The sequence below is a fragment of the Eupeodes corollae genome, chromosome 3 (genome assembly GCF_945859685.1).
Source record: "Eupeodes corollae chromosome 3, idEupCoro1.1, whole genome shotgun sequence".
NCBI classification, from domain to species: domain Eukaryota; kingdom Metazoa; phylum Arthropoda; class Insecta; order Diptera; family Syrphidae; genus Eupeodes; species Eupeodes corollae.
The window spans coordinates 96217876-96233930 of record NC_079149.1 but is presented as its reverse complement, the minus strand read 5'-3'; the positions used below and the strand labels follow the sequence as shown (position 1 = coordinate 96233930).

At 33.4% G+C, this 16055-nt stretch overlaps 2 protein-coding genes across 2 annotated transcripts; one reads left to right on the top strand and one right to left on the bottom strand.

The window, feature by feature from the left end:
* The first annotated feature begins 3313 nt into the window (after window positions 1–3313).
* On the top strand, window positions 3314–4234 carry LOC129952466 (histone H1.2-like). The gene is made up of 2 exons (XM_056065057.1): window positions 3314–3606; window positions 3666–4234. The coding sequence occupies exons 1-2, from the start codon at window positions 3419–3421 to the stop codon at window positions 4084–4086; spliced, it is 609 nt and encodes a 202-aa protein (XP_055921032.1). The 5' UTR covers window positions 3314–3418; the 3' UTR covers window positions 4087–4234.
* Window positions 4235–6284: 2050 nt separating this feature from the next.
* LOC129952531 (uncharacterized) lies at window positions 6285–14767 on the bottom strand. The gene is made up of 6 exons (XM_056065149.1): window positions 14637–14767; window positions 14480–14571; window positions 13636–13924; window positions 13394–13577; window positions 6521–7847; window positions 6285–6457 (listed from the first exon to the last, which is right to left on the bottom strand). Exons 1-6 carry the CDS (start codon window positions 14642–14644, stop codon window positions 6327–6329), a joined length of 2031 nt encoding a protein of 676 aa, XP_055921124.1. The 5' UTR covers window positions 14645–14767; the 3' UTR covers window positions 6285–6326.
* Window positions 14768–16055: the final 1288 nt, after the last annotated feature.

The following is a 16055-nucleotide window of genomic DNA, read 5'->3' as shown; positions in this document are numbered from 1 at the left end:
GACCCATTCGAGAACACCGATGACAACGAGGAAGACCATGACGCCGAAGGTGACGATGCTGTTGATCCTGAGGACATGATCAAATGATAAGATGGCCGAACTGTAGAGCTATAAATAGCTCTGTTATGATATTGTTAAGAGTTAGTTGGAGTTTGACTATCGCACAATAAAGAATCCATTTAAGGCTAAGCGGCATCTTGACTTGTATTATTTATAAAAGTGTAAGCCTTTTTCTCTATTTTTTGATGTAATAATTTTAAAAATCTTTATTTAGGGTTAAAAAAATAAGTCAACTACAAATTAAAAGACTTGTTGAGCTCATGGAGCAACATAAGCATCTTGCCAAAAATTTCAAGAAAAAAATATCTTTTCAAGCACAAGTAGAAATGCTGGAAGGGAATTTTTGGGAGAGGATTTTAATTTTTTGGACCACCACCTTTAAGAAATAGAAAAGAAAGGCAAAAAGTGAGAAAATTTCGAAGTTTATAACAACAAAACAATAAGATTTAGAAATCTGAAAGAGGTTGCTTGATATCGAAGAGCTTACATTTAAGCTTCTTGAGGGTAATAACAATAAATAATTATTAAAAAGTCTAAGTTATTATTATTTTCTAAGTTTTTGTTCCATCATTTTTGTTTTCAATTTTCGTAAGAATTCTATTGAGTTCAAAAATTATCGTATTGCGTTAAGGGATATCTACCTAAAAATACAATTTTTATTGTACTGCTTTAAACATTAAACTTTTCACCAATGGACGATCTTTTCTGAGACATAAGATCTTTTCTGAGAGAAAGATCAAACATTCAGGTTCTAAATAAGAAACCTTGAATACGATTTGACATCCGATTGCCTTTAAATTCCTGAAACTCGTCTTTTATTCCATCTTATACTTGCGACCTACAAGAACTATGTATATGTCAATTTTTGCATTCCTAAACAATTTCAAACTCTAGAGAAGTCGAAAAAGTCTTATTTGGAAGTTAACGTTTTGAGCCGATTTTTTAAGACTAAAAATAACAGAAGTTCCCATACATTTTTTTTATAAATAGACCTTAATCAAATTTTGTTCGTAACTCGATATCTTGAAACTGCATTCACCCTTATTTACGAAATTAAAATGTAAAACGTGTAATATTATGCTGTGCATACCAAAAATATTTTTAAAATAAAATTGAGGTATTTTATATATACAAATTTAATTTAAAAAAAAGCGTTCTAACGATTTTCAAATAAAGTTTTTTTGAGAAATTAAATGTCGTTTAGGTTTTTGAAAACAAACACGACAAAAGTGACACTTTCGTTAAACTAATTAACTAATTAATAGCTAACTGAAAGACATAATAAAAATTTCATATTTTCATATTTTAGTTTTTTGCATCTTTAGTTATGTAGCGTTTTTCGTATCTATAAAAATACGAACAAGAACAGAACATATTATTTTTGAAAAAAAAAAATACTTTTCAACTTGATTTCTAACATTTATGCATGAAATTCACCATACATTCCACTAGACTATTGTATTATAGCTCTTAAATAGGACATATTTAATTAATAAAGGGTGTCCCAAAATTAACGCACGATTTGAATTTGTCGCCATTTGTGCAGTGAAGTGTTGGGAACCCTGAAAAAAAGCAATTTGACAGCTAACAGTATAGGGTTATTAAAAATGGAGGTTACATGATAGAACAACGTGTCTTCATTAGTAAAGAATATTTCAAAAATAGTGAAAGCTTGGCGGCTGCAGTTCGAAAATTTCATACAAAATATGGTCGGAATAGTGTTTTAACTTCGTCAACTGTTAAGAAATTAATTGAAAAATTCATGGAGACTGGATCCGTTGGAGACGCCAAACACACTGGTCGTCCAAAAACAAGCCGTTCAAATGTGAATGTCGAAGCAGTGCGTGAGAGTGTTGCTGACAATCCAGGAACCTCAATTCGACGTCGTGGACAAGAATTGCAAATTTCAAGAACCTCTCTACAGCGTATACTCACCAAAGATCTGTGTCTTCATGCTTACAAAATAATTCAATTAACACAACAATTGAAGCCTAATGACCATGGACAGAGAAGAGAGTTCGTTGAATGGATTATTGAACATCAACAAATGGACCCTTATTTTTCAAGCAAAATCATCCTAAGCGATGAAGCACATTTTCATCTTGATGGCTTTGTCAATCGCCAAAATTGCCGCATTTGGGGTTCGGAGAACCCACATGTGATTGTCGAAAAACAAATGCATCCACAACGCGTGACTGTATGGTGTGGATTATGGGCTGGAGGCATATTTGGGCCATATTTTTTTGAAAATGATGCTGGTCAAGCAGTGACTGTTACTGGTGCTCGATATCGCGATATGATTACACAGTTCTTTCTGCCAAAATTGGATGATATTGATGTGTCCAATATGTGGTTTCAACAAGACGGTGCCACACGTCATACAGCCCGTGAAACAATTCAATTACTGCATGAGACATTCCCAGGTCGTTTGCTCTCTCGTTTCGGTGATCAAAATTGGCCTCCTAGATCGTGTGATTTAACACCATTAGACTTCTTTTTATGGGGTTATTTGAAATCACAAGTCTATGTCAACAAGCCCACAACCACCCGTGCATTAAAGGGGGAGATTCAACGCTGCATCAACGAAATTCAGTCATATTTATGCAGAATGGTCATGGAAAATTTCAACAAAAGAGTGCGCATGTGCATGCAAAGCCGTGGAGTCCATTTGTCCGATGTGTTATTAAATACATAACCCTATCCTATGTACTTAACGAGTCAATAAAAATATAACAATCAAAAGATTAAAAACGGCGTTTTCTATTTAATTCAAATTTTGCGGTAATTTTGGGACACCCTTTAATTAGAATTTATAATAAGGCTGATTAGAGCTTCAAATAAACAATAACCGAAATTAATCTCCTTTAACACTTGAAACAAAGTTAATTGACAGCCTTTCAAAAATTTAATTTCTTATCGACCACCCTAATAAATAATAAAGTAATAAAAATGTCTGCTACTTTATGCTCACAGAACTCAGAGTTGTCGGGTTCAAATGGACATCATTTTTATAATACTTATCAATTAATTAAAAAGAAATAAGTGTAATTGTCATATCAACTACCCAAAATTTTAACGCAGATAAAAACCCATAAGAAAATTAGTGTTTTTAATTTTTGTAAAGTTTTCTGCCAATTTCATTCTAAGAAAAAAGTCACAAACTGCGAATCATAAATAAACAATAATCATTTCAACAAAAAAAAAACTCTGGTCACACTGCAATCCTATAACGTAACATAATTGAAAAAAAAAATAAAACAAAACTGTACGAGTACTTAGTTCAAAGAACAAATTTTACAATAATTTGTCTAGTGCAAGTGAATACTGGTGAATAATTTATTATAAACAAACTTAAATTATGGATGAATTAATTCCAATCAGTTCAACGCCAAAGAAACAACGAAGCTATCATCATCATCCAACTACGAGAGTTATGGTAGATGATGCTGTAAAAGTTCTTAACAAATGCTCCTACCGAGCTATCAAACAATATATTGTAGCAAAATACCTTGTGGACCTGCGCTACTTGCTTAAACGAATAAAAAGGTACATTTCATAAAGGTTTCTTAACAAAATTTATTATATTTTTATCTTATCTCTTGAAGTTATATCCGAGAATCTGTAGCTAATGGAAAATTCATACAAATAACAGGTCATGGTCTAAATGGATCATTTAGACTATCAGCTGCCGCCAGAAGAAATCCAAAGAAATTCTTCATCCGTCAAAGGAAAATTATGACAAGAAAGGATAAACAAAATAAATTAAATAAAAAGCCAACCACCTTCCTAATGGAACCCATAATTCATCGACGAACTTCCATAACCATTAATTCTATAAAAAGGCGATTAAGTCGCAGTTCTGGAAGCTTAAGAAGTCCTAGGCCCAGGTTGGTCAAGAATGAGAATCAATCCAGCTTTCAATCGAATGACACCAATAACAATGATTTACCATCAACATCATCCGACGCTATTGACAAACTTAAAAGGAATATGCGCAATTGTTGTAAACTCTCACATATGTGTTGATCATTTATGTTTGTAATTAATTAATAATTTTTTTTGTTATGTTCCTTTTTTTAAGTCTAATTATGTTTTGTGTTTAATGTTTAATGTTTTATGTTTTTATGCATTGGTTTATTAGATTTTAAGATTTTATTAATAAATATGTGATGTTGACAAATAAATTTGAAGTTCCTCATGTTGACATTCATCGAGGTCCCTTGAATCTAAATCAAAGGTTTCCAGAGAGAATGTTGTGTTGGGATACCTTTTTCCGTCGGCCATTTCTCAAGAAACAGCAGAGATATCGACTTAAATACATTTTCTTTAACATATAACAGATTATGTTGTTTTTTTACTAGAGCAATTTCAAAAATGAAATATTGAACTTAAATACCATAGTGTTGAAAGTGTATAATAAACTCAATATGGCCTTATTTTATCTTCTTTCACGAAATAAGGCCAATTCATAAAAGATTCCCTTATTTCACTTGGCTTTATTTTACGGCCCCTAATTTGTGATGTGATACCAAATTCATATTAGTTCGAAAAACATTGACTAATTTTTATAAACCAAATAACCTAAAAAAAGAAGTGATTGACACTAAAACGGAAACTAGAAATTTCGCCGCAATTTTTGTTTAAAGCCAAAAAGTCCTTCATTAAAAATTTGGACTTTTTTTCTTTTAAACAAACTCTAAAATTTGATATGACAGTTCACTGCTATACTAAAAGCCTAAACCAGAATCTTTGCCACAAATCATATTTTGTTACGAGACTTTTTATAACATGTTCTTAATAATATATTTAATATTTAAAAGTCTATATCCTGTTAAAGCAAAACTCGAGTTTTTCCGAAGTTTTTATAATCTTATGTCCATTTTGACTAGACTAAATAATAACTATCATCATTATTCTGGCATTGAAATTCAAGTTTAATGTGAGTTGTCAAGAAATAGAAGTCGGCCTTTGTTTTATTAGTTTTTGTTCAATAGCTTTTTCATCTATCTTACTCCTCATGTTTCGTTATAAGTAAATGAAAAGCTGCACTTGTCCAGCCCCCAAAAACAGCGAACTGCGATTGGTTCATTCTAAGGTAATGAAAACGCTGATTAACTCAGCTCAAGAAATGCCTCGAAGGCGGAAGGCTTCTTAATGACTGGTAGCTCTAATGCATTTCATTTAGTTAAGGCTGTCTTATCGAAAATGCGTGTCTTTGTTAGATTAGAAATCAACTTTCGGACCGTTTAATGCAACTAGTTTTGATAGTCTGAGAAATACAAAATTAATTCCGGTGTGCCCTAGGGCTCTGTTAAGTCTCCGACACTCTTTCCCATTCTTATTATTAGTCTCCTGAAACTTCTTATTCACTTACCAGCTTCGCTGACGATAGTATCCTTAGCTTTTCTTATTCGTTTTTGAGATTCAGCACCTTCCTTCTCATGGATGTGGATTTTCAACGACCGTAAAATTACCTCATTACATTCTGACCTAGATAGCATTGTTAAATAATCGAGTAGAATTTATTACGTCGAAAACTCTATGCTGCTTATTGTCGTTAAAACTGAATTCACAACTTTTGCCACTTTCCATGAGTGGTATAGGCATTAAAGAGACTAAAAATCTCGAAATTCTCAGGATATGAATCTTCAAGCACCTCTTGTGGAACCATTACATAAGCGATTCTCCAAAAATGCCGCAAGATGTTTGGATTCTCTAAGGCGATCCAAGAAGTGTTCTCCCACTCTGATATGGCTGTTATCTATAAGACTTATATTCCTTTGTATGTAAGTTAAGTATATTCTTTAACTAGGTTAGTCCAAAGCTTTAGTATTACTCCTGCAACTTACTAAAGCTTCTTGGTCGGTATTGAACGTAGAGCATTAAAATTGATTGGTGATGATATCATCGTTGAAACATGTTCATCCCTTCAACATCGTCGTTTAATTAGAGGAACGCTCTGTATTGGGAAGTACAGAGATTCGTTCTCTAGCCGTACTACGTGAATGAAGAATGCTTTTAGGATTTCACCGACACCTCCTCTCAAACCCTCTATGCCTTTCTTGATGCTTACATTTTTGGCATAATAAGGGTATCATGAGTGAGCGCCTCTTATTAAAAAAAGTATACCAAATTGTTTTCAGGTTTCCTGCCATTCGTTGGATCTTAAGACGGTATAATATTTCGGATTTGATCAAATATTAATAAATTGTTATTTTTCCACAGTTTTAAAAAAGTCATGATTTAAATAATTTATTATAATAAAATTAAATTTTAACAGTCTTCATAAAATTCTCAAAGGAGCTTGAAATTTTTGCATGATCCGGTGCTAGTTGTGTATCAGCAATGATAGCTAACCGACTTTTTTCCCCAAATCGATGGATATTCAAAGATAAACCTTAACAAAAGAAGAGAAACAATAAATGAATTAATATAAACAAATAAAATCTAAATAACTTACATGTCTTTGATTGTGGTGGCCTGAAAAGCAACACATACTCCACATTCTGGCCCCAAACTGTTTCGAACTTTGATGAATTTCCATAAATCTCAGTCAAAGTGACGGGAAAATTGAATGAAAAGTAATTGATGAAAATTTTCGTTACAGTCCTTGGCAAAAGAGCTGTGAGCATATCGAATTTTGTCTGACCAATGGATGCCAGATATACGATAACTTGCTTCATGCGAATCCGTTCAATAATCTTCTGAATTTCCAGTGCATTTTCACGTGTTGGCTTCTTCAGAGGAAGCTGGAGGAATACCACTCCACCGATATGATTCATTCGACCATCTCTTTCAGTGAAGTAACCCTTAGCCATTGTGCGACAAGTGGTGTTAAGCACTTTCGGCACAGGGTATCCTTCGAAGCCCTCGAAGTACTCGTGCAGGGCTCCAGCTATGCAGGCCAAGGTAAAGTCAGACTCTCGCATCCCGGTGAGGTCTACACGTTTTCTTATCTCTGTCCAATCGATTATCTTCGAGAATGACACAACTTTTCTACCGGAATATGACTTAACCTGAAGGATATTGGCATCCTTCGAGCGGTACTGGAACAACTCTTCGAAAATATTACACGGAGCCTTAAATATCTCATAACAGATTTTGATGAGCTCAACTTGGGCGTAGATGAAGAGCGGAATGTAGACAGCGGCAGTTCCACTAAACGTATTCAGACTTGTATTTCCTGTCAAAATGATATCCTTACATGCCAAAAGCTCTCGGTATACCTTATACGGCATCAGAAGTATTAAGCTCACATTTATATACCAAGCTATACGAACAAGGTTTTTGAATATACTAAATGGATATAATGACGTCATAATTGAGTCTATCACAACGGGATAGGTGAGATTCCTTCGGATTACTTCTCTCCGAACTAAGGTATAAAAGAGATTACGACGGGCCCGAAAGGATGTTTTAATACCCTTGTTTGCCCTCCAAAAGTCAATTAAGACAGTTACAGCTGTGATGAGTAGGACCGATAACAGTTTGCTTATGCAATCGATTTGAAGTTTTTGAACTCCATCTGGTGATTCTAAGGAATCAAAGTGATAGGTGAATTCATTCCAACGATTAATGATTCCCAACCAAATGTAATTGCAAAGGTTTTGTATATGAACTGGCTTGCGCACGAAATATGAGAGTTTTGGACTATCTCGATTCGCACCGTAGACATCAATCGATAGCTTGTTGGAGCTGTTGAGCATTAGGATTTCACTGGTGTGCAAGCCGTCTTGTTCGGCTATGAGCAAGTGGTGGACCTTGACCAAGATGTAAAAGTGATCGTCCTGAAAATAAAAAAAAGGAAAAACACAATCATAAAGATCAAAATTTAGAAACAAGACATTGAACGATTTTTTGTTTGCGTTAAAACACTTTTCTGTCGACTTTAATAGGGGACTTAATTCAAAATGCTGATTTCAAAAAATTGAGTTAATTTTTGAACCTCAATATCACCATTTGAAGTTATTGATAACTTCAAAAATCATTTTAAATGCTTAAGATCTGTAAAAAAAAGTACAAGCCAGTCTTAAAAATAAACACAAATATTTTTTTTCTTAACTTAAACGTAATAAGTAGATAGAGGAGCTATAAGACATGAGTTAAGTATAAGGACATTTTTAAGTTTTGAATAAGAGTGAATGGAGTTTTTAAATTCAAAGAGATTTTCTGAATCAAATAAGGGCTATTAATGACTCAATTTCATAACCAAATTATTAATCTATAGCTGAAAAAGGGGATACTTTAACACCAAGTCAAGAACAATTCAGCGCATAAAGGATATTGAACTTTAAAATAAGTCTCAGCGTCATAATTTGAAAAAATTCAAGTTTTTAACTTCGAACCATAACCCCAAATATAATATTTTAAAGAGTATTCATAACTACTTTTTGGTGATTTCACTCTGAAAGTCTATCAAATCAAACGCGATAAATTGGTACACTAATGTTATAATCTTTGGAATAGTACCAAGTTTATTAACTGGCCACTGTTAAACTTAATATGCGCCTAAATATTATTTTGCCAAACAGACATAAGGACATTTGAAAACATTAAGGTACTAAGGGATTTAAAACTCGGGATACTACCAAATGGAGGAAAATATCTTAAAGCGATAACCTTTAAGGCAAAATTGTAAAACTGAGATCCTTATTTAGTTCTAAAAGAGGACACATTAGATCTTAAGGCTGCAATGCACTTAGCCCAATTTCTCAAATTCATTGAACTTTGTTAGACTAATTTGCTGACCAAACTTCGTCAATTTTTAAATAATGAAGCGATGCAACTCGCATAAACTTATTTTACGAAGATTTAAATTTATTTTATCCTGTTGGTGTCCTTAGACAAATGGATAATCGTTCTAATAATTATTATAATGTATGAATATGTGCACTTTTTAATTGCGGCATTTAGGAATTCGAAATTTGAATTAGACATGACATTACGATGGTAATAAGTCAAAGAAGTTCAAAAACAAACTTTTTTGCAGGTAAATAGACTTACTGGATACATTAGCCGTGCATTTAATTTACATAATTAAAACGATTTTTATTGTTCAGCCTATTTACAGCATTCTAAAGCACAGAATTTTTATAAACCGAAATTTGAAATACAGAATTTTGAGCATACAATATTTTGAAATATAGTATTTTCAGATACAGTATATTAAATACAGTATTATGATCCATACAGTACTTCAACCCCAATCCCCCTTTGCAGTTATTTATTTTAATGGAAACTTTTTATACTTTGCTGCCAAGACAACTAAAACATTATAACTGTTGCTAATTTTTATAAATTATCTATAAATTTATTGTGAAATGTTAAGGCGATTATGCTGCACATACCTTTATTCCTAAAAAAAACACTTAAGTATATTTTTGGAGTCTTTGTAATGGCGGCGATGACGAACCGAATTCCGCTGTAAGGGAGATAGAACCACTCAACCAAGGCGACGCAGATCAACAATTCCTCCTACCCGACCTTGACGAAGTGAAGATAGCTATATCGAAACTGAAGTCTAACAAAGCTGCTGGGTCTGATGGCATCGCTGCCGAACTATTCAAAGCAGCAGGCGATGACTTATTAGGGAGCCTGTACCAACTCTTCTGTAAAATATGGTTGGAAGAAAAATGCCCGATGAGTGGAATCTCAGCACAGTGTGGCCGATACACAAGAATGGAGACCCTCTAAACTGCGCCAACTACAGAGGCATCAGTATCCCTAGCATTGCACATAAGATCCTGTCTGCCGTATAATGTGAACGTCTGAAGCCGTTCGTCAACAACCTGATTGGTCCTTATCAGTGTGGCTTCAGACCAGGAAAGTCCACTATCAACCAAATATTCACACTATGGCAGATCTTGGAGCTTCAAATAGATACGCACCATCTCTTTATCGATTTAAAAGCCGCGTATGACATCATCAATAGGGAAGAGCTCTACAGAGCAATGTCTAGTTTTGGAATCTCTGTCAAAGTTATCCGTTTGTGCAGAATGACGATGGAGAATGCACGCTGCTCTATCATGGTCGGTAAAGATCTTACCGATGCATTTGAAGTCAAAAAAGGTTTAAGACAAGGTGATGGATGCACTGTCATGCGACTTCTTCAATATCGTTCTGGAAAGAATAGTGCAAACCTCAACCGTCAGCACTAGAGGCACAATCTTCCAAAGGTCCATCAAATTACTCGGATACTCAGATGATATTGAAATAGTTGGAAGATCAATGCGTGATGTCAGTGGAGCGTTTTTGAGCATTGCGACATAAGCGAAGAAGATGGGTTTAGTGGTCAATGATGGCAAGACCAAGTATATGCTGTCATCCAAAAAGGACATTGAACAACGACGTCTTGGACAAAACGTCACCATGGACAGCTATAACTTCTAGGTAGTTAAGAACTTTGTATACCTATGAACCGTTATAAAAACAGACAACGACACCAGCGCTGAAATCAAACGAAGAATAACTCTTGCAAATCGCTGCTTCTTTAGACTTAGAAGGCAATTGAGAAGTAAAGTCCTCTCTCGAGCATCTAAAACCACCATCTATTAGACACTGAACATCCCGGTTCTCATTTATGGCGCTGAGTCCTGGACCCTGTCAAAGAAAGATGAGAGCGTCTTAGGAAGCTTCGAGAGAAAAATTCTTCGGGTGATTTTCGGTCCCGTACACATAGATTGAACTGTACGGGCTGTACAGCGACACTGACCTAGTTAGCAGAGTTAAAGTCCATCGGCTTAGATGGCTTGGTCATGTAGACCGAATGGACATCAACGTTCCAGCCCGGAAGGTCTTCGAATCCAATCCAGAGGAACAATGCAGTAGAAGAAGACCGCGACTCAGGTGGCGCACTCAGGTGGGTGAAGACCTCAACCAACTTTGCGTGCGAAACTGAAGACAGCTAGCTAGGAACCAAGCTGGCCGGAGACGCATGTTGGTTGAGGCCCAGGTCCGCCCGGACTGTAGCGCCACCTTAAGTAAGTATTTTGAATGTCAAATAAAACATTTTTTTAGAAATTTTACTAGGTAGGTATGTAGAAATGACGATCTCAAGGCAACCTATCCTGAGATCCAATTAGCGCTGTAGTGCGCCGTTTTGATACCAAAACCTCGTTTGACCTTTGATTGAAATTGATAGATTGATAGAGAAGCTTCATAGCAATTATGTTAGAGCCAAATTTTACTAAGATAACATTATTTTAAAAATGGTTTAAATAATACTGGTTGTCTAAAAAGCAAAATTTTATAAATAGGGATTTTTGTTTTAACTTTTTAAAGGATGGTTCAATTTTTTTAGTTAAAATTTCATTAGGTTGGGCCTTAAAAAAACTGTTTTCGTTGTTTTTTCATCACATCAATCCTCCTTTAAATATAGGTGGATTTTTGAGGTGTTGCTTAGGATGACATATTGCGTCCAATCCAATTTCACAATTTCCTGAATTAATTATTTGGACATTTGATTCTGTCTTTAATAAACTATATGTGTTTTTGCTTTTTTTGTTCTTCTTCAAAGTTAAAAAAACATTGCTTATGCATTGAACAAAATTTAACCTTTCATTGAAAGTTATTGTAATCGGTACGATTTGTCGAATTGAAAATGTTGACATTTCTCGATGTTTCAAGACCCCAAAAATTTAAATCAAAGGTTTTTAGATAAATGTCTGTATATGCGGGTGCAAGAACAATAGTAGAACCAGAAGGCATATAGACTTTTAAAAAAAATTGTTTTACAGATTATAACTTCAAATTATGCAAAAAGGACTTTAAGAAAAATAAGAGTGTGACTTTTTAACAAACTTTAACTTTTTAGCAATTTAAATTAATTTTGTATTCAATTTTAGTTTAAAAATATGTTTAGTTTGCAGTTATTTAAAGCTAAGATCTAGTTTGCATTCAATTTTCGTAATAAATTGTAAACCATTTTTGAGAGATCGAATTTGGAAAAAAAATAAGAAGACAATTTAATAAAAATCGATCGGTTTGTTTTTGAAAAAATTCGAATTTTCTATTTTTGATAAACAAATTTTATACTACTACTGTAATTTTTAGTCTTAAAAGGAAAAGTACTTAAAACCCTAGTTTCCAAATTTTGCAATCAATCGAATCAATGGTTTGGATTGACGGAATCGTCTCGAGAATCTCGGGTTAAAAATTGACCTGACCAGACTAAACTTGAAAGAACGAATACATGAGTGTTTTTCTTGGAAAAAAGTACTTTTAATATTTTTGAATCGCTCAAATACTAAGACACATACTAACATCGGGCTTTCTGTATTTTGTTTAAAGGTATTGAGTTGTTAACAAAAATTACTTAATTACATAAAAACTTATTCATTTAAATAACTTTCCTACAAAACTAAGTTAAATAATGAATTTATTTTTTTTTCAAATTGTTATAATATGCACCTTATGCCAAGCAACCTGTGACATGATTATAACTTTAACATTCTTTTTATAAATTTAAAACAAAAATTTGTCATTTTGAATATTTTACGAACAAAAAATAATTGTATTTAACAAAGAATAACGTTTTTAAAATCTGGGAAAATTTTGAGAAAAATCGATGTAACGGTTTAAAAAAAAAATATAAACCTAAAAACACTACTAAAAGTTGGTTTCAAACTAATTTTTCAACTGGAAAATATTGTTTTCAATACTTATTTAAATATTTAGAGAAATCCAACTTTTAGTCTTTTTATAGAAAATAAGAAATTACTGACGTTCAAAGATAATGGTCTTAGAAAAACCGTAAAACTTTGTTTTGTATGCGAAATAAAAACTTTTAAAAAATGTTTCCAAAATTTAAAAAAAAGTAGTTTTCACATACAAAATTTTGGGAACAAAAACAGATATTGAAATCAAACTTAATAACATATTATATGCAAAATATTGTTGTTAGCTTTTAGTTAATTTTTTCTCAAATCCTGCTGAAAAATGTGTACAAAAGTGTGTAAAAAAGTCAAAACAAATAAAACCAGATAAAAAATGGCTTTCGACTTCTTACACAAAATGTGTGCAGTAACATTTTGTAATTTGTTTTAGAAAATATCAACAGACGGGCACGAATGGAAAGCTTTTATCTTCTTTTTGAAAATATATTTTGAATTGAATAAATATTACAAATATCTTAGGAAATTAAATTTTTTCACGATTATTTATTAGGGTTCAGAAATCTGTTTCCAAAATATTTTTTTGCCAAATATTCAGTTAATTCTTCAATAATTTTTGTGCAGAATTTGCTACTTTCTAAAATAAGAGTCTGCCTAAAATTTGAATAGACAATGCACTTAGATAGAATATCATTAAATGATTGTTAAAACAAAATTCTTACCGCCATATCCTCCTCGCTTGATGTTGACACAATCGGAATCACTATGACCTGCCACTGCGGCAAATCCGAGGGTATGTATTTCGTAACCAAATCACTTACAAATTCCTGAATATTCCCATCATTCACTTTCCGTCCTCGATAGTTTGTTGTATTCATAATAACATGATTGTCAATATTGAATGAGCTGAATGACAAAAAATTGAATAGCAGCATAAATCATCGTATCCTCTTTTATTTCTTACCTTTGATCCTTAACCCAAGCATAATGACCCCAACATGTTATCAATTGTTGTCGTAGCTTCGCAAAACGCAATCCACCAATAGGATTTCTCAATTCTGTCAAATGTTCAACATAGTGTTGTTTGATCTTTTCAAAATCACACGGACCTTGTAACTGCAAGAGGAAATGAAAAATACCAGCATTTCGAGGTGTGTCGATGAGTGTTCTAATTTTTTTCGATTTTGAAATCTCCAATGTTGGATATTTGACTGTGAGGATGTAGTTGAAAAGTTGATTTGAATAATGGACACCTGAAATTGCGTAGAATCAAATTAATATTTAAAAATAAAAATATAAATAGACATTAATTTTATTATCTGTAACATAATTTATTGCTCTTCAACACAAACACACAATTTTGAACTTCGTTTGTAGACCAGACAGTGAGTGATAAACTTCCGGATTTCGCCAAAAAGTACATCGACAATATTCAAGGCCACTTAAAATCAAAACTGAAAGCTAAGAATAGTCTAAGAGTTTGAGAGTGCTTAGTTATGGAAGAAATACAAAAACAAAAAAAAAAAACAACAACAAACAAAAAATAAACAAAATGAATTATTTGCGATTAAGCTATAGGCATTACTTATTGCAACTGGGTAAAGGTCGCCTAAGCTTCTATAAAACGGATGATAACAGAAGACACTTGTTATCATTTACTTAGCTTAGATGTTTTTTTTACTTTCGATTTGTTTGCTGTTATTTCGAATCAAATGATGATGATTAAGACTTTATTCCCGCGGTATAAGTACATGTTAAGGTTCAAGCCTGATGTACAACCATCTGGGTACGGCGGCGTTTATACTTACAAAAGAACGACATTAAAAGAAGTGGCACCATGCAGCAAGCAATCAAAAAGCACACAAGTGTCTTGAAGAATGATTTGATTTCATTGAGAATTCTAAAATGAAAAGACGACATCATTCATAAAAAAGAGCTCTTTTTACCGTTGTTTATTTTGATTACTTCTCCATTGTTGGGACATTAAATTAATTAAAAATAGGAAAACTTCGCGTCCCGATCCCGATATAGCGCTAATTAAAATGATACTGATGCCTCGAATGAAGTTCACTATCAGTCGAACCGTTTGGACATTTATTTTTACGTTATCGCACTCTCTCTCAAAGTATAGAATAAGACAGCTTTTTTTTTATTTATAAACAGAGAACTGTTGCACAATGCATATGAACGATGAACGATAGGTGGGAAGAGTATAAGAACCTTATCTGGCCATTTGCTAGGAGGCAAACTTCTTCCCATCGATCGGTCAAGTAGAATTTTCAGAGGCCATAGCCAGATTAGCCAGACTCAGGCCCAATACAAAAAAAAAACTGCATAGAGGTTTTATTTTTGTAAATAAAATGAACAACTGGGCTTCACAAACTTGCTCATGTTTCCAAAGAGTCTTTTTTAAAATAAGACTTTTATTATATCTTTAGAAATACATATTTAATGTTTGAAGAATATTTCATGCAAATGATGTCCACGGTTATGCCTCAGATGGTCTATCCGCATAGTCCAATTTCGACGCACTCAATCTTACAATTCAGCCGATATCTCACAAATAAATTCTTCAATTTTGGCTCCCAGTGTGTCTATTGAAGCGGTTTTGTTGCTAATTACATGAGCCTTATAATTTTTTCATACCGAAAACCTACATCGAAAACTCAAGTTTTCCCATACATTTCTGGTAAACCACAAGTTTTCGTGAACCATAAGTTTCATATAAAATCTCTCGGAAACTAGTAGCAATTCAAAGTTGAACTAAACAAACAAAACATTCAGCCATCAAATTAATTTAAAAACAAACAGCTGAAGACTGATGTCAAAATTAAGATTTCATTTTGAAATAAATTAGGTCATGTTAAGTAAAATTATTTATACAAATTCCTAACAAAATATGAATTATTGATTTTTGTTTATCTACAAAATATGGAAGAGAAAAATAAAACAAAAAAAAGGGAACTTTGGGGGAGCTGCGTGGCAACAGACAAAATTGCGGGAAAATTTGCCAACGTCGAGAATGAAAGCCCAGGTGACTATTTGCGGCACTGGTGGTTCTTTAATGATCCTCCAGAGTTTTAAACGCTCTTTGTCAAGCGAAGAACCGGAATTCATAATGGCTACTGGCTTGAAGACCTCAAGGACGAGGAAGACTTGCTCATAGTTCGTAATGACGTTTCCAGAGATGCGTCTTCGAACTCATCGCCGCAAATATGTTCGATGCTTTCGCTTACTACCTGGAGAAAATTTTTCCGAAAACTCCTTTCAATCACAAAGTTTTGGGAGATATAAGAAAGGCAAGAAGTTCATTTGTTGAGGAGAATAAGTATGAAAGAAAATCTCTGGTGGAAACTAAGTCGCAGCGGGCTAGGAAAATTTGCA

What these genes read in the sequence shown, in the direction of transcription:
- LOC129952466 (XM_056065057.1), top strand. Translation starts at nt 3,419, where the DNA reads ATGGATGAATTAATTCCAATCAGTTCAACGCCAAAGAAACAACGAAGC. An exon ending in TTGCTTAAACGAATAAAAAG is followed by an intron (nt 3,607 to 3,665) that starts GTACATTTCATA and finishes TATCTCTTGAAG; the next exon opens with TTATATCCGAGAATCTGTAG.
- LOC129952531 (XM_056065149.1), bottom strand. An exon ending in CAAGCGAGGAGGATATGGCG is followed by an intron (nt 7,848 to 13,393) that starts GTAAGAATTTTG and finishes TTTTATTTTCAG; the next exon opens with GACGATCACTTTTACATCTT. An exon ending in GCCACCACAATCAAAGACAT is followed by an intron (nt 6,458 to 6,520) that starts GTAAGTTATTTA and finishes TCTTTTGTTAAG; the next exon opens with GTTTATCTTTGAATATCCAT.